This window comes from Taurulus bubalis (assembly GCF_910589615.1).
Source record: "Taurulus bubalis genome assembly, chromosome: 17".
NCBI lineage: Eukaryota > Metazoa > Chordata > Actinopteri > Perciformes > Cottidae > Taurulus > Taurulus bubalis.
The window spans coordinates 10,316,094-10,341,245 of NC_136605.1; the positions used below are offsets into that span (position 1 = coordinate 10,316,094).

Here is a 25,152-nt window from a genome sequence, read left to right on the forward strand (position 1 = left end):
TAATTACCAGGACGTTGGAGGCACGTAACATTTTTTTTTTAGAGTTCTGCATTCAAAATATTACAAAAGGAAAATTACAAAAAGTATTAACATCCAAATAGACTCCAAAGTAAACTCACTATGGCCCATTTCAAATTATATATTTACGGTGGATTATAATTATTGATGCATTAATGTTTTCATCACTTTACTGTTGCAGCTGGTAACTTTGGAGCTAATCTTAACTACTTTATATAGTTTATATATATGGCTGTATAATAATTCATAATACATTGTAGTTTAACTGACATAGAAAGACACAGGGTGCATCCCAAGTCTCTAAATTGCACCCCCATTTCCCTCACTTGTGTTCTTTCCTTGTCTTAGTCCCTCCCACCAGGGATGCATGGAGAGAGGCAAGGAAACCAAGCAGGGAGAGAAGACGCGAGGAAGTATGTTTTAAGAGACATGAGACGTCCTTTTCTCTGAAGCATCACGTGAAGCGACGTCGGTTTCTGATGACTGCGGCCGACTGACAGCTGATCACATCTGATCAGCTGTCAGTCGCTTTAACAGCTGACGGAGTTTGTGTCCGTAAATATGATCATCAGAACAGAATAGATTTCTGCTCCGGACAGGTTTAGCGAACATTCTAATAAAAATCCACTTAAAATATTGATTAAAGATGATCGCATAATGTTTGCAGTTGATTTAATAGTGTTAAACTACTACTACTAATAATAATAACAATAATAATAATAACGACAGTTATCATCACTGTCAGAGTGGAGATGTGTTCTCTGTAGTCTGTTACCTGTTAAACAAACTGCATCAGTATGTATACAGTTTGTGGTATTTATACTGTGTTCTGTGTCCTGCTTATACGCGCAGGCTCGATTTCTACCAGCGGAATGCGTCTTGTTTTTTTTATTATTTACGCCTGTATGTTTTGAAATTCTGATTGTCACATCATTATAAAATAATACCACAATATGATTACGGTTTCTCTTCAACACTGGCATATTTTTTATGCTCAATGTTTCAGGTTAAACTTAAATTAAATAACCGATCAAACCGACACTCAGGAACGATCAGCCTCACGTGACTGAATGAAAGATGCATGTTGTAAAAAAGTGTTTTAACCAGATGGTGAATTGGAAAACAAATCTAATATATAGCGTGAGTTTAATCTGTGATCGTCTCTGGTATGAAACTCCAGCGTTCAGTCCGCTCTGCTGCAGCATCCAATCAAATAACAGATGAACAGCGAGGGGGCGTGTCCAGCGTTAAAAGACTCCCTGGAAGCCTGCGCTCGGGGCTCCTCAATCATGGCTCCTCCGTTTTTCCTCCTTGCTCCTCGATCCTCGCTCCTGCGAGCAGAATAAGAGCTTTGGGACGGCCGTCAAGATGGCGGCGCAGAACCACTTCCGGTTCAATCGAGGAGCGAGGAAACGACAATTTAGAGACTTGGGATGTACCCACAGACTAAATACACAGGGGAAGACAGGCAATGGGGCACAGGTGGAAACAATGAGGGCGGGGCTTCACAATCACACAGGGGAAAGGCACACGAGGAGGAAACACTGGGAAGACACACATAGAAAACAAATTACAAACAATCTGAATATACAATGTAGCCTAACAAACTGATATTGAAAAATAAATGTGCTGAAGTTAAAAGTATAATATTTCCCTCTGAGATGTAGTGGACTAAAAGTATATAAATTAGTTGCATGAGATGAAAATATTATAAACTACAAGTACCTCAAAATTAGCCAAAATGTGCTTAGCTACAGTTCACTACTGCAAGAACAAGAGTATGAATTATTTTCCCAAAGCGGACCAGATTGAAGCATTTTACAATGTACAACATAATATTTCTGGGCGTATGCCCCTCCTGTGGGTAACGCTGCATCTCTTCCCCTCCTTCAACTACCTCCGCCTCTTTCCATGTCCTCTGCCATCTATCTGCCGTAACTATTTCCCTTCATGTCGACGGCCTCCCCCTGGATTCTCAGAGATCCCTCCTGTAATGCTGTCTCTCAATCACGCTTCCCATCTCTCCTTCACACGCCCTCGCACTGTCAGAGTCACACTGTCATCGTTAATGACAGTCTCTCATCGCATTGTGTCTGCAAATTTTGACACCCCATAGACATAAAGAGCAGGGGTGGACTTAAATGACAGTGGAGACGTATATTTTTAATATCCGAGCTCTGTAGTTTGTCTTTCTTTTAGCTCTCTGTTGCCTACAGCTGGTTGAGTCTTTGATTGACTAGAATCTATCTGGCCGAGGAAGACACTTAGAGAATAATTATTTTGCTATTTGCATGAGAATGCCACAGCCTGTAACATTCCCTTCACATGATGCAGCCGAAAATGAGATTCATTTGGGGTTTCTGTTCTATTGATTGTCTCTGATAATAACAAACCATCCAAAGAAGAAGTATCAATCATCCATTCTCTCTGCGGTCTGGTGGGTCTGTTTATTTCACAACAAATGAAAGGAAAAACAAAAAGGTCTCTTTCACCAATAACCTTCAATAAAGATGTTTTCCCAAGCAAAGATTAATCCATTATGTATAGACTAAGTATTTCATGCCAGGGGATATGAAACTAGATGTAATGTTGTCAATCTGCATCATTTTTAGCAAGGTGACTTTAATATGTATGTATTAGGGCTTTGCTAATGTCAGAGGAAATTAAAACTGTTTCATGATACAACTTTCAAGGCAAACAAGCAGAGACACTAAATCCCACATCAAGATATAAAATTACATCAACCGTGACAGAAGAGTTTACCATGAGGCATTCTCTTTGAAGTGAAAGTATCATAATATAGCTACTGTATATGTTTATTCAAGTGTAGCGCCCTGCCACTTTGGTTACATGTGTTTTGGGTCATTTCTGTTATCAGTTCTGTTAAACAGTAAACGTATTTAAGTGTCCCACTGTTTTCAGTGGGTTTTGAACCTCTCGTGTCCGGTGCTGTATTTACTTAAAGAAATAACCAGGGATACAGGTATATCTGTATAACTGCATGGGAGTTTGAGCTCACACTGACAGTATAGCAATATTTTGAGTAGACCTTCTCCAATGCACCTCCCATGCAACAGGGGTATGGTATGAAGCCCCTGCTTAGACCAGCAATTCAGGAGGGGGCTACACAAGGATTCAAGGATAATTTATTGTTGCATTTTAAGGGGTTGCTCAACGAAATGCAGCAACTAGACCAAAACAAAAGCAGTCATGCATTAGGATGTATGTAAACATCAGCCACAAAACATTCTCTGAGCAATATAGCCGACATCTTAACATTGAAATTCAACGTCAGGGAGATATACAGTAGTTCATCAACTTTGACTATGTTTGAGCACGAAGCATCATTGATGTGAACAGAGTCCGCCTCCTCTCATCCCACCGGAGTCCTGCAATCCTGCCAGTCAAGTGCAGTTTGATCTGGGATGCAACGCGAGAGCCGGGTCTCTGTAGAGACGTGTGCACAACAGTCACCGACCTCGCGTCTCTGGGTCAGCCTGAATTTCCCTTCCATCAGCCAGGAACAGACCCGGTGTTGGAACAAACAGGCTCAGGCCCTCAATGGGTTCGCTTAGCTTCCATCTCGGCTCACTACTCGGCTTCCAGTGGCGTTTGGTCCTGGAGGTCTGGCTGGGTGGGCGGTGATCACCTCAAGGTCCGCTCGCCACGAATTCATTCAAATCCCCCCCTTCCTTCTCTGATGTTAATACGTGTATTATGTTATATGTCATGCATGAGTGCTCCGGTAATCAAGATGAAAAGAAGACAAAACAGGACTAAAATGTTGTAATAATCATTGGAGCTATTGGCCACAGCATGTACATGCTGCCCTGTTGCCATAGCAAAACAAGAGGAGATAATACATTTACAATGAAGCTGAACAATACAAGCAGCCCTAATGGCTGGATGTGCACGCTCTCAAACATTTACAGCTCTGTGCGAACACAGGGCTGAAAATTACTTGTTTTCTCAGTCGGCCTGCAGCTCTATTCGTAGTGGTATCAAATATTAATTTATATTAAAGCACACAGTGCCGGCTCTACGTATGTATACAGATGTGATTACGGTAAGAGTATTAATGGCACAGAATGACTGTGGGTCAGCAGAGGAGCAAAGAAGAGAAATATATAGTTTGTCAAAAAAATAAGAAAAAACCTACCAGGTTGAAAAAGAGAAAATGAATGAAGGTTTAAAGTTGAATGAAAAGAGAAAAGTGGTGAAGGGGCAGATGTCTTTTACATTTGCGGCTGTAAACACACAATGTGTTGTATACTTTTCTCTGGGAAAAACACAAATGTGATGCACACAACAACGGATATGTTGTTAAGGATATTAACAATATGTGCTCTATTATTATTAGTAAAAAAAAATAATTATTCTTGCCCTATTGTCACAAAATTAATTGGTAACTATTGTATCCATCAAAAAATGAAATTCTGGCAAAATTACATAACATGTTGTGGTTCCAGCTTCTAAAGTGTGAGTATTTGCGGACGTGCTGCTCTGGTCACTGTGGCACCCCGCCAAATCTATTTGGTTCCGCCTCAGTTTCATAATTATCTGAAAGGATTTCTACACTTCTCAATGAGTGGTCTGGCTGACTCTTGGAAGTGCATTACTATTTTCTGACAAAGGAATTAATGCATTCATCAAGTAAATAATTGACAGGGTAATTGAAATAAAAAAGACAAAGTGATGCGTTTTACATTCATGTTCCATAAAGAACTAGAAAAAGAGCCGTGATCGCCGCCCTAAGCTAATCAGACTAAAAACAGACAAACACAAAACCAGTCCCATCTGGCCAGACGGCATGACTGACTACGTTTTTGGGACGTGCAATGCAAAAACATCCCAGCAGCGACAGCTAGGCAGAGATTAATGGGATGAGTGCAGCGATAATGAAGCAATAACAACCGGGGATATGCTATGTTATTTTAGTTTTGTATACTTCTAGTGCAAAGACAAAAAGAAAGAATCTAACAGCATATCATTTGATTGCTAACTTGTAAAGCATTATATAAAACAGAACTAAGAAGACCTTGTTCTCAAGTTTTTTATTTAGTCTTTTCATGTTTTCCAATTGAAGCATTCAACATTCCACACCATTTTCCTACCAGCATATGCCTCAAACCCATTGTCACTATTTTACAATTATTCTGTGTGAAAAATGATCGAGTCAAGAGGATCGTGTCCCGCATACTTTCTTGAGTTGAATCAGAATATGTGAGGATGCAAATCAGAGACAAAGCAGACTGCTTCTTCCACACTTGCATGCCATGGTATTTCTTATATCAGTAGAAGTGTGTTTTACTTGTTGACCATGTATTCTAGCAAAGTATTTGTCAAGACAGTGAAGGAAGTCAGTAGGCAAGTCAGTTTATCAAATCAAAGGTGAAATGCATACCTCCCAAACTAAACAAAAAACAATACAGAAATGTAAAGGAAACAACCATTTTAAATGCTTTAACACGGTTAGTTTAGAAGTGTAACAAAGTAAGTCACAAATCTTAGATTATGTACTGATTAAAAACGTTATATGTACTGCTTCAGACAACTGTAGGGTGTGTTAATTTGATGAGAATAAAACTGATGTATAAAGTGTCGTAACAATAGGCTTGTGATAGAAAGATATCGTGGGATAATAGCAAAGATGAAGTTGATGGTGAAACTGTAATTCCATCCATGAGGATGAAAAGTATTCGATTGTGACCTTGCAGAAAGACAGCAAGAGAGCCGAGGCAGCATCTGAGGCATTTATCACCTCCTGTGACGAGGACCGGCGATTAATTCGGGGCGCCAACGCACCGTTAACGAGAACAACATTCCAATGGCAAGCTTTTTATGCCGGGACAACAAATAACACTATAAAGCGCAGGTTGTGTCACGGTTCTAACGGAGTGAAAACACTAAGCGGGGACACAGGAAAATCAATATGAACATATAGTACTGGAGCTGAGACAGAAAAAAAGAAGCAGAGCAACACACACATTTTAAAACTGCCTGTGGACACACACAGACACACACATAAGTTTCAATATTTACTGTTAAATGAAAATGAAATGTTGATTGCATTATTTCCCTCTAATTAAGTTGCAATCATCATCCATCACGTTCCACACTCATTTGTCGTTTGGTTCTAGAGAACAGAAAACTAATGTTTAACTGATTAATGCCCTGGTGTGGATTCTTTCTTCTTTAATTACAACAAAACCACAAAGCATTCAAAGTAGAGACAAAACAAAAACATCCTAAACATAATGTGGCATACAGCAGACAAGGGCAAAAATAAAGTGGACAAAATACAGAATGACAATAAGAGGGGGAATTAAAGAAAATAATTACTAACTTGAAAAAATTGGATATTAGAGGAACATTTAAATGAAGTGTTGGCCAAAAGTCGATAAGGAAGGTTAGTATGTTGGCAAATTTCTGCTATTTCTAATAATTGAACAGAATTACAAATGAATTTCACTTCATAAATTCAGTCGGACATTGTGCTACTGAGTATCTTTTGTTCTAACCAATCAGTGGATGTTCTTCACTGAATCACAATCCAATATATTAGGAGAATAGGCTCTTATTGGAAAAGCATTAGGCAGCAAAAGATGTTGCTAAACTATAGTGACATGTCAACAATGATAAATAACTGTTCCAGTTGAGATGTTAACATTCCTCACCACGCCTGCACACCAGAACAGAGCGAGCGCCTACAACTCTCTGCTGAAACAAACCAGAAGCTTTCAGAGAAGTTTACACATTGTTCAGACAGCTTTGAGCCCTTTGATGAGACTGATGGTCAAACCACTGAGCAGCAGGCATATCGATGTCATACAGAGCCATTCAGTTAAGTATGAATGTACATTTCTGCTCCTCACTGAACTCAAAAGTATTGTGTGGCGTTTGCAGCCCCTAAACCTGCACAAATAAGACAACAAAATAAACTGTAATTCTCAAAGCACCGCAAAGGAGGAAATGCAGCCTATACTGCAAAGCATAGAGCATGTATTTATCTGTTTGGATATATTTAAACGAGATAATGTGTAAATACAATGAGTGTGCCCTTTCTATGCAAATGAGCCTCCTTGCAAAAAACAGTCCGATTGACAAAGAGCAGCAGCCACACTTAGCTCCAGTGAAACCATTAGCGTCTTCGTCGGGTCGGTGGTAACTGAAGCGCTGTCCCGGCAGACTTCCCAGTGACCGTGGACAGGCGAACGCATCGCCATGCTCCCTTCACACTCATTCATTTTGGGATGCAGTGACCTGATGCAATGACCGTTGTGTCATGAAAAATTCCCTTACATGTCATTGTTTTTTAAATACATGATAAAAAAAATGAAAAAATAATAATAACGAAAAATAAGGTTATTATATAAATGGATAATAAAAATGTTTCTTCCCTCTGCAAAAAAAAAAAACAGGACAAAGTGCACTCAGCTGCAAAACATAATGGACATGCTTGCGATGATCTTTTGTGAATGGAACCTTGAGACGGGACAGACACGTGAGGCGCGATCAGAAGGCTTTCAGCAGCTGCAGTCCTCTCTGTGAATTCACTGTTTGAATCACTGAAGGTTGCCAGAGTCAGTTCATCACGTACCTTAATTACCGTTTCCTCTTGTTTTGGAATTATCGCTATACCCCTTGTGAAGTTTAATGAGGTTTAGCTGTGCACCAAGAGTCCTTTTTAACAAGACATCTGAGGCCTCTTTAACTGGAGCCTTGGGGTGTAATTGACTGAGCTTTTTAGAAATTTGAAGAATTAGCACAGTTTCCACTGTCCACCTATAGCTGCAGAAAATACAAAGGGCCGCCAGCTGCACGGAAAACACATTGAGAACTTGGATTATTTTGTACGTTATGGACGGTCCAGAAGTGGCGGCCATATTATTCCCCCAAACCTCTTGATCGGTCCAAATTATAATCTGTAATTTGCTCAAAGCAAACAGGAAGAAGATATGTTATAATTAAGACGTCTTGTGTTCTTTTCACGGTAAGATCTCGTTAACGGTTTCCCGTATAAGATCATTTTGTATTTTTTGTTACTAAACAGTTCTAGTAAAACTGCATTAATGTTCAGTGAAGAGCCTATTGCTGGTCTTTCACTGCAACTGGTTCCGACATCATTTAAAGGAATTGCTGCTTAGAAAACTCATTCCCATTAGGGCCCAAATGGTCCTTAATGATGACTGCAATGTAGCAAATCAATTATTCGTATGTAACTAATAATAACGGGCATTACAAGCAAAAATACTATCCGATGATCACTGGGAGCTATTTGACCATTCTTCGAAGACACACACACACACACACACACACACACACACACACACACACACACACACGCGTGAATATAGAGCCAAACTGCACCTGCACCGCTGCTTAAAACAAGAGATATTTTGATAAAAATGTGAAAACCATGGAATATCCACAGTAAAGAAGATAAAAGAAACAATAACAGCAGCCTCTTAAAAATGTGTTCATGCATGCAATGATGAATCTCCAATAAACACAAAAATTAAAAGGCAGCACTCTGGTGTTTCTGTTCTTTTCCCTGTAGTGATGGCCTCTCGGATGGTTTGACACAGAATCTGTGCAAATTAATTTCTCATTAAACCTGATCAGGTTTACTGACACTGAGCATATGACCCATCAGGAGGAGAAGGATGACACCCATCACACTAGCAAAAGAGAGCTCACACCTGACACAAGCGCACACAGGCGCTGGCATGCTGTGTGGACAAGTGTGTGATCCTGTTTAAGGAGAGCTGTAAAGTGTGTATTCAGTTCAGTGGTTGTATTTAGGTCATGTTTCTCTTTGAGTTATTCAAGTAAGGTTAGTATTCTAAACGGGGAAAAGTAACTGTACACTGCTGCTGCAGTGACCATTAATTCACCCTCTAGCAGGGTGCACATTACAGTATTGAGCCTCAAAACGTTCATGGTACAAACCAAAATGGGTTTGTATTGAAAATGTATGTCCTGAAAGCTTACATTAAATATCTATCAATCAATTCCTAGTTGCATCTTTTTTTATATAACAATTTTAGATTGCATTTTATTGAATATTCAAACACCTTGACTTTCAAATAATTAAAGGTTTTAAAGAGAAATATGTATCGTAGTATTTCGATAAAACTAAAAAGCTTTTTTTCTTTGTCTGCCAAAGCCCCTGTAAGACTATTGTTAAATCAGCTCCTCTACTAATATGTTATTAAACAACACTAAACAATTCATGAATTAAGTAATTCATGTGAGGATTGCTGCTTTTCTCCACTATAATATGTTGTCATATTATCATAAACTGAACACTTTGGTGTTCTGAATTGTTCGAAGGTATTATGGCCAAAAATAGCTATTTAATAAAGCAAAAACACAAAACGCTGTGAAGTTGTGAGCATGCTAATAAAGTATGAAGATTAAATACAATCCATGTAGCCACATTTCAATGATGAATCCATGATTTTAGGGCTCATCAGCAGTCAATATTTTAGAAATACTGAAGTATATACACATGTTAGTTCCAAACATGAGGATCAAAGGCAGTTTCATACCCCTCCCAATGGTGGAGGAATACTAAATCCTTAATATTCATCTACTTATTTGTGTTGTCTACAAGTTGTTGAATGTGAATGTATTATGTATAGAAATACTGGAATCAGTATTTGAAAAACATTGCTACTATACTACTAAATACAAGTTTTTACTGTAGAATGTTGTGCTGCCTTCGTTGGGAGGAAAACAGCTATTTAAAGACATCGCCTTGGGCTCTAAATGGGTATTTTTCACTTTCTTCTGACATTACAAAGACCAACTGATTTAAAGCTTCAACGATTAATCGATTAATTCCTTAGTTGATCAGCAGAAAAGGAATTAACAACTACTTTGATCATCAACTAATTGTTTCAGTCTTGTTTCAAGCTAGAAAAAGCCAAACATTATCTGATTCCCGCTTCTGAAATGTGTCAGTTAACTGTTTTCTTTGTTATAAGACAGTAATACCAATACCTTTTGGGTTTTGAACTGATGGTCGGATAAAACAAGGAATTTGAAGATGTCACCTTGGACTAAATGAAAAGGGTCATATAAGGTTTTCTAACCTAATAGGCTTCCTTATGTAACACACTTCACTTATAACTACTCAGTGCTTATATTACCAACTGATCTCACACACTCTCTCTCTCTCGCTCTCTCGCTCTCTCCCTCTCTCTCTCTCTCTCTCTCTCTCTCTCTCTTTCTCTCTAAACAGCCAGACAAACTTCCAATGACTCTCCATCTTCTCCTCTCCTCCCGCCCTCATCATGTTAGCCAGGCGCGAGACACTTTGGTAGTCAGGATCTTCTTCCAGCTCGCTGTAACATTAACGCACACGCCCAAACTGAGCTTGCCCTGCTCTAACCCTCCATCCCCGCCCGCCCTCCCTCCTGCCTGCCAGTCGTCCTCACGCTGAGTAGACGTCCATGTAGATACCAGATCAAACACGGCCTCCGCTGCTAGCCGGTTGTCGGTACACATTAACAACAAGTCAAACGCTAGGACCACCGACCTTCCCGCATCACGGCTGATGCTGACAATGAGCTGGCACGCTGGCTTCACAGGGAGGCACTCATCTCGTCAGGAACACCAGCCGGTATCACCAGCAGCGGTACAGGAAGTGTTGTGGTAGCATGCCATGATAGAGACAGTTACTAATGGCACTGGTCGCCCTACGGTGCGGCATGAGGGGATTTCAGGATGGAGTTTTGGATCCAGATCTGTGGACATCCAAGCAACCGCTCATTAAATAATGGATGCGGAGGGAAAGCGAGGTGGCAACTGCCAAAACAGAGCAGAAGCGTGTGAACGCTGAGGAGGCAAAGTAAAGACGGTTGAACTGAAACAAACTTGGAAAGAAATTATTGGACTGACAAAAGACAGATAGAGGTAAAAAGAGAGAAAGGACAAGGTGAGAACAGTTTATAGTGAGAACCAATTGTTGGCTCTATGCATGATCATATTTTGGAAGGTGTATTTATGTTAATGATTTTACTGAAGGATGTTTTATATCAAAGGAAAGTTTCACCCTTGGAAAAAGACATTCTTGTCCTTACAATGCAGCGTTATAAGAAAGGATTAGGCTTGATAAAATATTCACCCAAATGAGCTCTCAAAGGATGAGTGTAGTGAATCCACAAAAATATGCATGCTGGCCTATTATAAGGAAGGTTAGAAGTTCAGATGCATGCAAGACAGCATATCAAACACCATCTGAACTCAGTCTGTTATTGAAGGTGTTTGTGTTTTTTGCACAACGAAGAGCATTTCAACCGGCATCTTCACATTCAGTGCCATTACCGCCTAAACTATTTCTCCTCTAAGTGAGGAAATGGGGATATGCTGTGTATGCCTTGTGTTTTCACAACGCCGTGTTGTTTGTCTCTCATGTCCCCATGGCAACAAGGTTTGTGTAGTTCGTCTATTTATTTTTACAGACTGTTCACCTGGAGGTAGAATAATGCAAAGTCCATCCATTCATCAGTTTGTGATTACACAAACAAGCATGAAGCACACTGTCGGTCATGCAAGCTTTGCCTTATTTCTTCCACAGTGCAGCTGCCACACCGAAGAGGGGAGCAGAAGTGAGACATTACTGGGTCACTGGAGAACAAAATGCATTTTTTTCTTCTTCTAAACAGCAGTAAACATCCAATTTTGGGAGCAGATTAATAAAGGCAGTGTGAAAAGCAGATTTTTCTCAACACAAATTATTGATGGATGACAGGAATGCAGCACAGCCACGAGACGGGGTGTGTTTCTGAGGCATGAGCTTCACGAGCTGGTTACATTTACACACCCAGACACTTTTAATTGATTGAAATAATGTCACTTTTCCTCTTTCCCTCCACTCTGAGGAGGCAGAAAGCTCCACAGCAATGTTCCTGCACAGCAGGGTGTGTCAATATATTGTTTTTTTTTTAAGCTAACGTTTGACGATTATGACTCCCTTTAGCTTTCATTGTGTCATATAAAACTAAATTATCCTGCTTGCACGTCGAGGGCTTGAGCCATACACTGGATGTCATGAGTTAATCATAATTCAACTATCTTTGTTTGGTTAAGCTAGCTAATGTTATTAGCATATAGCCTTTGAGCCAGGGCTCTCAAGTGTCACGCATTGAGCGTGACTGTCACGCATTTCGGTCTTAAGTCACGCCCTCCCGCCACACATCGTATTTCTCACGCTGAAAAAAAACTCTAGGCTATTTAATGTGCCGCAGCGCGCAAACATGACCTGGTCGCGCTGCCCTCACCATGGAGGAATCAAGCACGTCTCCCCGAATCCCCTGCCAATCAATAAAAAGAAAGAGAGAGAGAGATGTCACTCTTATCTGTCTTAAAAACTTGAGAGCCCTGCTTTGAGCTAACAAAGTAGTAGCAGTAGTGCTGCGAGTGAGGTCTGCCACACTGGCACATCCATATCCAAGATCCCGCCTCTGCTTTTGGCTTTGGGGAGGTGAAATCTACTCCTCTAAACTTTGAGGATGTTCGCTTTCCGCCTGGTAGGTTTCATACACACACTGCTGGAAGCTTGACAGGCCTGCTAGCAAAGGTTGAACAGTGGTAGTTCTAATGAGGGGCTTCGCAAAATCTCATTTGCAAATCAATAAATAATAGTGTTCAATGTGTATGTGTCCTTTCAAAAGGGAAAAATACTTTAATTGTTTTTTTGGCTACTTGGAAGCAGCAGAAAAAACAAATAAGACTGAGGTATTATCATTGTAAAATGTTAATTTGTGACAGCAAATGTGCTATGACACAGCGGCCAAATGCAAAACCATAACACAGAGAGAAGCATTAGCCATCATGTGGATTTGTGATTATGAACACCAGATGAACGTGTCATGTATACTTTCATTTTCTTAATTAATTATTAATAATTAATTAATCAGCGAACCACATGGGCTCAGACATGTACATAATGAATTAAGCTGGCTGCAGAATTGTAATAGCCGAACATTGAAACCCATTCCTCGTGCCTTCAGCCGGTTCTTATTCTACAACGACGAAACCGCCCAACATACAATAAGAAGAAAGTCCCCGGTCAAACAGAAATAGTCGAGACAGAAAATCAATCTAACTTTGGCCTCGTGGGGCCAATGTCTGTGATTTCAAATCATGCTGTCCTGCACACAAGCATCATTTTGACAAAAAGAGCGCACATTGTCCTGACACCGATGTGAGATCCTTTCCAGCAGCACAGCAGTCGTACCTGGAGACAGGAGGAGGGCGGCGATGCTGGCAGGTGGAACTGTTGAAGACGTATCTTGACATTTCAAGTTTTAGTCTGGTATTTCAGCAAACTGAAAAGTCCCATTGTGAGGTGCAGAAAAAATGCTAATTATAGCACCTCTTCAGATATTCGCTGCATTTTTCCAACAAGAAAGCATTGAAGAAAAGCAACCTCTTCAACAATGTGAAGCAGCCAGCATTTCTGGAAATTGTAGTGTTTTTTAAGCTTAGTTAGTCACATTTGGACTTGCACATCTATGTAAAATAAGTTGTTTATGTGTACAATACAATGCATGAAATATGATAATTAATAAGGGATATTATTATGAGGGATTTGTAATTGTATGCATGTGATGGTCACTGTAATTACTGTAGAATGATTGATGTGTGAATGAATGTTAGACAAATACTGCATGCTGCATGATATATTGACTACCGCTTTAAGGAGTTGTAGTTCTCTTGTTCGCCTGAGGGGGCGGAGCCGAACATTGACTTTTGAGACAATGGACACTACCCTTTTTGGGGAAGAAGAAGAAGAAGAAGAAGAAGAAGAAGAAGACGGAAGAAGAAGTCTATTTCCGCCCCTGAAACGGCAGGACCAATGATATGTTTATAAAGGTAATAAAACATTAAACCAATAGGAAGGACTCTAAGTCCCGCGAATGAGTTGAAAACTAACCGGTACGCGAACGCTCGTCCTCTTTCCATTCGCCCAGCGAACCACTCGGACCTGTGTTCTGAGGTGCGCCGTGATGAGTTTATCTGATTTCCCAAGTCCCATGTGGGCCAAATGTGCTGAGAGAAGATTAAATAAAAAAGACACTCCAACTAAACATATCAAGGTATCCATTTAAGCAGAGGCCACTTTCCATCAAAGCTCCCTAAATCTCTTAACTTCAGCAAACGGACCCACGAGGCCCAGAGCACACATCTCTCAGGTGACTCTTGAGATCAAAAGAGCTCCTGGGCAGCTTTTAGAGATTAAAGAGAGGAAGACAGGTGGACAAAAAAGGGGAGTTTAAAAGAGTCTGTCAGTCTGTTTAAAGTGGTCGTGGGACTTCTTCCCCCAACACCAGCCCTTCAGGTTTGAGCAGTTAGATGTTGAGTGAACTCTTCTGTTCAGGCAGCTTATCGAGGAGCTTGAGAGAACCAAAAAGCTTTCACACGCTGCAGGGAACCCTCGCCGTCCCTATTTTTCTGACAAAAAAGAAACACTGTGAATTTCTCACCAAAAGATCAATTTGCTATAATTGGCTTGAGCCCATCATTCTGACTTTTCTTCAGATGTAATTCAGCAAAAATCAATTTGAAATAAGTGCTTAGTTGAAGCCATTACAGCTTCAACAGGGAAGACAAAAACTGTTATTGTTACATTTTTAAATGTAACAATACTTCAAACCACTACTTCAAATCACTCAGTGAACGGGAACTGCCGGGTTGCAATGTGCAGAACCTCATCTGGTCAGTCAGACTCTTCTGTTCGAGGAGCAGAGCAATGGAACTGTCTCCCAACAGAACTGAAAGTACAACACAATGTTAAGGTCATAAATTATGAAAAACAACATTGTTCACACATTTAACACCCTTGTGACACATACTTTTACTTTGTATGTATATATGTATGTATCTGTGGACAGGTGTTGGAAATTAGCCTTTCACTATACTTAATACAGTGCATCTGTTTTGTCCATAGATGTATGCTATGAATTCTAATGCCACTGTGATGTCCACATCAAATAAATAAAGTCAAGTCAGTCAAGTCAAATCGTAAAGCAGACGGCCTGAGAGCAAGGTACTGTTTGTTTTATGACGCCCTAGGGTGCTGACCTTACTGTCTGAAGAGGGAAGTAAATAAAAAGAGGATTTCCAAAGGAGATCAATAAAGCATAAAATCATCATTACCATGCAAGACGCCGTGTGTCTAGAAGCTAACTAATGTTGCCAAAAGCAAGACACACACACACGCACACACGCATGCACGCACACAGAACAAACCCACATGTGACAGCACATTACAACACAAACCAACACACGTGAAAATATATCCACCCGCACATGAAGGCGCACGCAGACAGACACACACTCGCATCTCCTCCTCCTCTCGTGGCCGTGATGAAGTAGGTCTCCAGACGGGCTGCTGAGGTAATGGGCCGTACTCCCAGCTTTCTCTTCTCCCTTTGCAGGTGTGAATGCAACATCAAAACCATGACTTCATGTCCTCTCCTTGGCCACTGACACAGCCCTCTGCCTCTGCCATAAACCTCTCATTTTCTGCCCTGCTTAAAAGACCACAGGGTGATTTACGAGGACAGAAAATGGAACATAATTATATAACAATATATATTCGGGATGTCCAAAGCTGAACTACAGGATCAGCATTTTGTGATTGATTCATAGTGACTGTATAAAGTCCATTTATTCATTTCCAAACCACAGTTCAATCCCACTGCACTCCGTTAACCGCACAGTGAAATGAGCGCACAAAATAATTTAACGCATTCCAGCAAAAAGGTTGTTTTATGTCCACTTCTGCTGCAAGTGAACCACACCTCTGAAGTGTGGCTCTGGGTTGGGTATGCATTTGAACTTGACATTTTGTTCATGCTGAACGTACTGAAAGCCCATCTAAATGTCTTACGTAGTTTCTCCTGCTACATCAGATCCATACAAACACTTGGAGAACTAACATACACTGCCGTTCAAAAGTCTGGCATCGTCTGCCACACAGTCTTGATTTTCTGAAAGGACTACTCTATATTTCATGCATGTAAGTTGTAGAAAGTCCTCTTCACGAATTGATGTTATTTTATGGAGGGTTTGCAAAAAAAAGTATACACAGAAACAGATACCTTGTGCAATGGTTCAGCTGACAACCAAAAGTGTAGAAAGTGACAAAGAGCAACGATTCAATAAGAATAAAAGAAATCATCAGTCAGTGGTAAAATAAACTGAAAGCTTAGCATCAAAGTGTGTGTAGATGTAAACAGAAACAGGCTCCCGTGTCAGTGTCAAGTACACAATAACAACAGAAAACAACTGTATACTCCCCTTGCATAACAATGTGTGCACATCCACTAAACGTACGTCTTATTCATTTCCTTCTTCCTTTGTTTGGAAAAATATTTCAAATGTAAATAATATGTTTGGTCTCTAAATTATAGTCTTTTTTTCTCCGTTAAAAAGGCCATTATTGAAGGGAAGAAGAAAAACATCAAAATAACAGGTGACTCCAACTGAACGATATGTGTTTATAGAATCTGATCTAAGTGTGTCACAGAATAAGTCGGTATTCTGTCAGGTCAGATGTTTACCCTTCATTAATTATTCAAAGTACTTGTATGGCTGCCTGTGTTTACCCATCACAAATTCATGATCTTACACAATATATAAATAAATATATATATATAAAAAGGTAAATATTCATTCAGTCATTACATGCAGTGTGTTTCAGATAATTCAATCCCTCTGTAAAGCAAGAGTGAGCATGTTTCCTCTGTCAGAAACAAGTAGGACCCACTGCCACCATGCTGCCTGCTACACTCATCCTCGCCTTCATCACCTCTCGACTGGACCACTGCATCCTGTACGGCACAGCCACCAAAACCATCAACAGTACAATACATCCAGAACTCAGCTGCCCGTCTCCTCTCCCACTCCCACACTAGAGATCACATGACCCCAGTCCTCCAAAACCTCCACTGGCTCCCCGTACAACAGAATCCAGTGAAAGGTCCTCCTCATCACCTACAAAGCCCTTCACAACCTCGCCCCTCCATACCTCTCTGGCACGCTCCCACCCGCAACCTCAGACATTCTCCATCACTCGCCACTTTCAAAACAGCACTTAAAACTAATGTATTTAAATCTGCGTTTAACCTGTGGTACTAGTTTTAATTATTTGTATTTTTCACTATTGTCAACCTTCTTGTTTTAATGCTGCCTCTATTGTTTGTCATTATCATGTAAAGTACGTATGTTGTTATTATTACATTAATTCTGTCTACAGGAGCTCATATTGATTGATTATCGTGGTGTTTCCGTTTAGTCCCTCCCTACACCTCACAGGTAAAGCTCAGGTCAGGGCAAAATAAAAGCTTTGTCTGCATTGTGTCCACTGTTCGCTCACACAGGAGTCCAGTCTGCAAGATCGTCTGACATTTCTGCATCTTTTACATGAAGCACTTCGCTGAAGTGCATAAAGCTCTGAAAATAGATGATGGAATTATGTTTTTTTCTTCTTCTGTTGGACAGAAAAACAAACGGCATTACTCTGTTCCAACATGCCAACCAAATTAATCATTTCATTAATCACTAAGCCAATAATCTCCAGTACAGCTCCAAACCAGAATCAGTTGTTTGAGGGCGAGGAAAACCCTTCAGGGGGAAATTGCTGCTCATTTAAGCCTCACTACAACACACACTATAACATCAGCCGACCACAATCCACCACTGCAGACAGCTGCAGTGTCTGTCACATAAGCACCATCCACACCGAGCTCTCCGTCTATGGCTGCACTCCAGCTTCTCATCCGAGCCGGTTAAACAGCACAGGTTGCTGCTGCCTCTCTAGGCGCTTTAGGGAGGCGTGCTTGTGGGTGGCAGCGGTGCTTTCCATGCCCTTTAAGAGACTCAGACACGGTGCCTGCCGGGAATGTAAAATACCATGGTAATAATGCCACATTAGTGATTAATATAGTACAACCACTAAAAACTAATGTGATGCATTGGGTTTTCAAATGTTGAGAAATGAATCTGAAAGTGATAAAATGCAGTAGTAGTGGCCAGAGGAGGAGGCGGAGGAGAGGGGGACGAATTAGAAAGCACACCACCCTCCTCGATGGGTGACTGGCAGTGGCCTTGTGCCGCTCTGCTGGCGAGAGGGAGAGAAATGAAGCCATGCAATGATCAGACAGTGGAGTGCTCAGGCCACAGGTTGTGTTTAACGGCTAATTACTGTTGCTGTAAACAGCCAGCACCATTATATGTGCGGTGCTGTTTCAACAAGGCTCTGGTCAGAGGACTAGACGAGTGGCTAATTAGTGTCTGTGTGATACAGAGTCTGGCTGCTATCAGGCCTCACATTAAGGCGGAGTGTGCAATATATATATATATAAAACTGAAGCATGCAGTGAGTGCAGGTCAGACACACTGAGCTGATGCGCTCTGGCAGACACTGATGTGGCTTGTCAGTGTGATCAATCAGCATTTCATCTCGGTCGTAGTAACAAAAGAAACACAGACATCGTGAAGTCCACTGAATCACACATACAATGATCTACCTGCACTGATAACAGCACACCTTCTTAAAGCTGGCTGATGTGAAACAAATCAAAATCATAATAGGGTTTTTGACAGGAAAATATTCTTCTGACACATCTCCTGTCGAGATCCATTCAGTTAACAGATGATGATAGATGATAGGCGTGTGAATCATTCAGTATTCCACAATTTGATTTTAATTATTGGGGGTCACAATTCAAATCAAGATCAATTCATGACTCAGTGCTTATTGCAGGAAGTACTCATTTACTACGCAATGAAGGCAGTATGGCAAATTATGGCACGAAAGCAGAGAAAAGTGTGTATACGACTGTGAAGTTTTTATATTTAAAAACGTCACATCAACTGATTGCAATTGTGTTCACACACAAAGGCAAAATGTAACATTTATTCACATGCTAAACACTTTTTAGTATTTCTGGATTCTCAAATGGGTGATGAAGTCATGTACTGAGCTGATTCTTCCCCAGTTCAACATGGAAACGTTGTAACTACCTCAAACATAAAATTGCAATTTCTGTTGTGCAATTTCTTGCTGGGTTTCTCGGCATCCGCAATTCAGCTTGTTAGTTTGTAACGTCAGATTTTTTTTTTTTTACTGAATCATCCATTTAGAGTTTGGTAAAAACTATAATGCAATATGATCACATCATCATGATATGATTCAAGCAAAAGACGAGCAATACAAATGCTTCCCTTCAGCACTACTGTTTGTAAAAATGTCTCACTGATACACAGTCACACCCTTAGAAAGTAACTAACTTACTAATTTATAAAGCATCTTTCAAGAGAATGTCACAAAGTGCTCCAAAAACGATACAGCAACTGGCATAGATATAATAAAACCCCATAAAAAAATAAAGATATTAAAATAATAAAACTACACAAAAACAAGTTTAAACAGGTGGACTCTTGGGCTGTACTGTACTAACCGGGTCAGAGATGTATTCTGACCACGAAGCATCCTTGGCAAGATGCTGTATTGACGGAAAAAACGGACAGGCTTGTGTACAGTTCACCAGAAGGATGCTGCATGTGCTTTGAGTTATGTTCTCCTTTTGGGCAACCATAAGCAGTCTACACGTTTGAAAAACGCCACAAACTATCCACGGCCACACATAATACTCGGCACATAATACTTGTATAGGTGGAAAAGTGCACACCTATGCTGCCGCTTCCCTTTTATGCAGCGCTCTGCTCCAGTTCCATCAGTCACATCACACTGACTCCCGTGTCCCACAATCCTCCCTACGGTCATTCATCACAATGTCAATCAAACGCTGACTCCGGTCCCTGGAGTGTCATGGTAATGTTGTCCCTCCCTCTGTGTGTGTGTGTGTGTGTGTGTGTGTGTGTGTGTGTGTGTGTGTGTGTGTGTGTGTGTGTGTGTGTGTGTGTGCGCGCGTGTATTCATTCATGTATGCACATATTTGGATGTGTCTGTGTTTGTCTGAATGCATGTGTCTGTGTGCATTCATGCATGTGTTTTTTTTTTCCTTCTATTTTTGGTGACCTCTTTTGTTTTGTTTTTTTCTTTCCTCTCAGAAGGCGGCGGAGATGTGAAGGTGTGTCGCCGCAGTGACAGAGAGAGAAGAGATGGAGAGGAGCGGAGGGAAAAGTCAGGAGGAGCTCAGCAGCAGCAACAGGCAGAGGGCAAAGAGGATGACAGTGCCTTCTAGTAGCCTCTCTGTCAACATGATTATCTTTGAACCTAGCTTGAGGTCAAAGGCGCATCACACAACATGCAAGACGGTTTCTAAGGGCAGGCAAATAGAGACTCATTGGGCTACATGGCAAGGCCAGCTTTGTATTAACTCTCTAATGATTCAACTGAATTAAATTATGAAAATGTTCTCCTGGCAGACTTGTAGCTTTGCTGCGGCTCACTGCAATATGGATCAAAAGCATCCGCCTGAAAGCACGACTCGAAAATCCCCACGGCCAACATGTGATTCCCCTGCTGTGGTTGTTTTCCGATCAACCTCTCTGCATTGAGCATCTCTCAGGATGAAAACTTGAAGACGTCAATCCAAAAGTAAAGTTTTAACGTCTCAGATTATACAGTTGAGGTGCTATAATGCTGTTGATCTGCTCTGCTGATGGCAACAGTGTCCACTCGCTACAAAATGAAGACCCTATCAACGCAGATTGGATCCCAGAGACTTCTCCAGGGCTGTGCATGCTTCGCTGGTCAGTTTCGAGGCCGACAAACAGACAGAACATCTCGTTAATACAGATTTGTTTCAGCTGCGATCTGTGTAGGAGCTTTAAATAGACAGTCGGTCTGCTAGTTAGGCAGCTGCCCATGGCATGACCCCGTCCTGTGATACATACAGCATGCTATAACTCCATAGAACAAAGGAATTGAAGGAAAACAAAGAAGCCGACTGCAGATTTTAATGCATTGTTCTACTGTATTAGGAAGTTATTGTTTTCCACTTATTGCTTCGCAGTGAAATCCAGTCAAGTCTGCATAATATGTTGTCACAGTAAGAGGCTTGCATTGCCATAGGCAGTTGCTTTTGGGATCCAACCTGGTCAATTAAGCTGCAGCTGAAACAATAAGTGGATTAATTAAACAGAAAATAATTGGCCACTATTTTGATAACCGATCAATCCATCAATCCTTTCAGTAATTATTCAAGCAAAGGTGGTAAACAATGCTACACCAGCTTCTCGAATTTGCTGCTCGATTAAAAAAAAAAACGAGGAGAATAATCTGTAATGAAAAGAATCGCTAGTTGCAGTCTGTATCTGGCATTTCTTATCAAATTGTTTCTATATTTCCACCCTTCTTAGCACAGAGCACCGAGCAAACATTCAGGTAACGTTAGCAAGCTTCTTATTCAAATGCTGCGTTCGTTGGCGATGACCATTGCGTTTACCGGTTGAAATGACAAACATTGCTGGCATTCAAGAGGCGGGACTTAAAGTAATTTCCGATACCTCCATTCAATACCGCTAACACTGAATACTGATCAGATACCAGAGCTCAAAAGTCCAAACTTAAAATCGGTATCAGGAATATAACTGAAAAAAAGAAAAACTAAATGATGAAATACTACAAAAACAGGTGCAACCCTAAAAGAAACATGGCTCTGTAACACTAGTCTACAATAATTGATCGAGTCACATCAATTCCCCACTACAAATGTCTCACGGGATAATGACATTGATGCTGATATTTGGAATCAAAATAACGGCACAACTCAAGAGTCTGCCAACAGTCTAAACAGCAGAATAACACATTTCAAAATGATCTGCCGAAATTAGATGCATGTATGATTTGTGATAGTGAAGTAAACCTCTAAAACCTTCACATTACTTTCCCAAAGTGTCTCAGAAAGTCATTAAAGAAAAGAAGGACAGGGTTTTTATGAACAAGCTATTGAAGCTTCACCATTCTCTTGTCTCGTATTCACTGTATGCAGTGAGCTCTCCAATGGACTTAGTGATGGAGTCTCAGAAGGCAACAAGTAGGTGAATGCTGTTTCAATTTGCCACAAATTGCTTGCTTTGATCTGCCAACAAATGATTTGCAAAAACATATTGGCCTTAAATCACTGCATTTCACCAACAAAACATCACCTCTCTCTGGTTTTATGGCATCAGGTGTTACAAGCACAGTATTGACACAGAATCAGTAAGTAAGCAAATTAACAATAGCAACCATTCGAATAATGGTCCACTTTGGACGCATTTCGGACGCTGTACACAAACTTGAACTTGTTGACTGCAGAAATAAACGACCAGCTTTGAGAGAACTTTCTATTCACTGTGGCCCGAGACGAACCAATTGCTTTCTTCCAGCGACCAAAATGCTGAAGACCTGTTGCAGAACTGTATGTGCCAGTAAGCACAATGCTATTATGCGAAGGCTGAGGACAACAACAAGGCACCAGCAGAGAATGTATTTGCAGATGAAAGCTCGAGAGCCGACCTGAGTCTGAAGGAGAAAAACCCAGCAGGAGAAACCCAGCGTAACAGCGTGGGAGGGAAAGAGCAGCTATCAGCATACATCAAGTCATTTTGCTGGCAGAAAAAAATATACATCATCCATCTCTGAAACTTGCAAGACTCCGAACACCTCACGAGCAGAGCCCTCTGAGGGCCGGGATGCTGCAAAAAGGCTCTAACCCCAGCAGAGCGAAGATCTAAAAGCGAATATGAGTGGACTCACGGTTTTGAAGTCGCTGTGGCTGCATTCCTGGCCTTGGTAACGGCAGTAGAGCATCATCTCTTTGAGGTCGTGGCCGACCCTGTCGATGAACTCCTTCATGCTGAACGCCTTGGGCCTGTAGGCGGTGAAGTTGGCCCTCTCCTGCAGGAAAGCCAGCACGTCGGGCTCGGCCAGGTGCGGCTGGGGGATCGTCAGGTGCACGTCCAGCAGGCCCAGCAGCTCCCCGGCGTGGTACAGGTCGTTGCGGGTGAGGCTGCTGAAGCGGTAATTGTTGAGGTTGCAAATGGTCACGGCGGGGAAGACCAGGCTACACGAAACCACGGCGTCCATGCTGGTCACGTGGGGGTAGGAGAGGAAATAGGCCAGGCGCTCGGCACTCTCCAGGACTAACAGTCCCAGGCAGGCCAACAGAGCCGCGGCCCAGAGCAAGCGGCGCAAGCTGGGCTGACCATATGGGAAGATGAAGCGCAGGCCATGCAGCGTGCTGGTGTGAGCGAAGGCCTGCCAGGAGGTGGGGTGCAGGCGGGAGCTCTCGTGGCTCCCCTGACTGCCACAGCTCTCCTTCAGATCCATCATCAGCCCTCCAGCCCCTCAGCCAGGGAGCCCCTGGTGCACTCACACCTGCACAGACGGAGAGGAAACGCCGATAAAAGACTCAAACTCACACCCCGTGATCATGTTGAGCACATTGATGAAGCAGGAGAGCAGTCGGAGAGAGAAAGAGAGGAGAAAATAAAGGCATCAAAAAGAAAAAGACAAAAGGGGTAAAAAAAATAAATAAATTACGAGGCAAATCAGAGCCCTGCAGCAACACAAACTGAAAACATGATAACATACAGGAAACTAAACTTTAAAGCAAAGCAACAACTGACAAAGAAGAGAAAGTACACATAAGGAGAACATGATCTCCACCACCCGAATAACTACTGCAGAGTGTATAAGAGACAGAGGAGAAAGATGCTCCCTTTGGGGCATCCCTCTCTTTTCTACCTCCACTCTCAATCACTCCCTTGAGCTCAGATTTACTGTGGCTGCCAGCCTGCCTGTGGCTCCTATTACACCCCCAACACACACACACACACACACACACACACACACACACACACACACACACACACACACACACACACACACACACACACACACACACACACACACACACACACACTCGACCCAAATCCCAAAGTGCCTCCCCATCGACTCCATCCTCTGTCACTGCTCGATTCCATTGACAAAATCCACAGAGGTAAGTCCTCTGTGACACCCGGGGCGAGAGGTGAGAGTCACTTAAGCCGCGAGCCAATTAAAGCCGCCTCTGTGTATTTAACGTCCCGACTCATCTCCATTCAAACACACACACACACACACACACACACACACACACACACACACACACACACACACACACACACACACACACACACACACACAATGTAACTCATGCATGAGTATGCACTCAAATTGACACGCACACACACGCGCGCGCGCGTCCAGCATTCTCAGGATCTTCCGCGCACCCAACTAGTGACAAGCCTAAGCACCTCTCTCGTTCAGCCTAGCGAGAAGACATCCAGCCGGCGCGAGTGTGTGTGAGAGTCTGAGAGTGCACGTGTGTGTGTCTGTGCGCGTGTGAAAGAGAGAGAGTGGAGAGAGAGAGAAAGAGAGAGCCGTTGATGATCAGAGCCGCGGGTTAGTCTCACGCGCCGATCCAAACTCCTCCCGTCCTCCTCTGGCCAGATACATCCGCTTTCCCTTCTCTTCCCAGCTCATCTGTGGCGGCGGCGAACAACCGCGGAGCCGGGAGAGACGGGATGCGCACACACCAACACACACATGCTCGCACCGAGAGAGGAGAGAGGAGAGAGAGGGGCCGGGGGGAGGGAGGGATGGAGGGAGGGGAGGAGGGGGCGCTCTCCTCCTTTGCTCTCTCCACAGCGGAGTCTCAGATTGAATGTGTCTCCCTTCGTCCACCTTCGCTCTCTCATTTGTCTCTCAGTCTTTCATATTTCCACATCTCGTCCGTCACCACAAACGGGCAGATGGATGGATGGAAGACGGGAGGCTGTCGGAGAGACAGATAGTAGAGGGAGCAGTGCTGGCAGGGGGAGAGGGGAGGGGAGGGGGGGTGTCATGGGAAGTGAAGCAGAAGCAGAGACGGAGGAGTAGAAGGAGGTTGAAGGGAGGGATGGGGACAGAAATAAGATAAGAAAACTAAAAAAAGAAAAGAAGAAGCGAGCAAAGAAGTGTGTTCGCACAGGCTGAATGACAATGTCACACATAGGGAAGTAGTTCAGACACATAAGATCACACTCACTGGGGGAGAGAGAAAAAACTGAACGATGCTGGATTCTTTTTGGAGCTGATACCAACACTGATATTTGGGAGAAGAAAAATAAAAGATGATG

The 25,152-nt window shown here is 42.1% G+C and overlaps 1 protein-coding gene across 1 annotated transcript in view; it reads right to left on the bottom strand.

Annotated features, from left to right (window-relative positions):
• asic2 (acid-sensing (proton-gated) ion channel 2) overlaps positions 1-23,320 on the bottom strand; it is a gene marked incomplete at its 5' end in the record, with an annotated part of 302,928 nt that extends 279,608 nt beyond the window's left edge. The window contains one exon of the mRNA XM_079233447.1: positions 22,748-23,320. Within this exon, the coding sequence (XP_079089573.1) occupies positions 22,748-23,320 (573 nt within the window). The remainder of the gene's footprint in view (positions 1-22,747) is intronic.
• Positions 23,321-25,152: the final 1,832 nt, after the last annotated feature.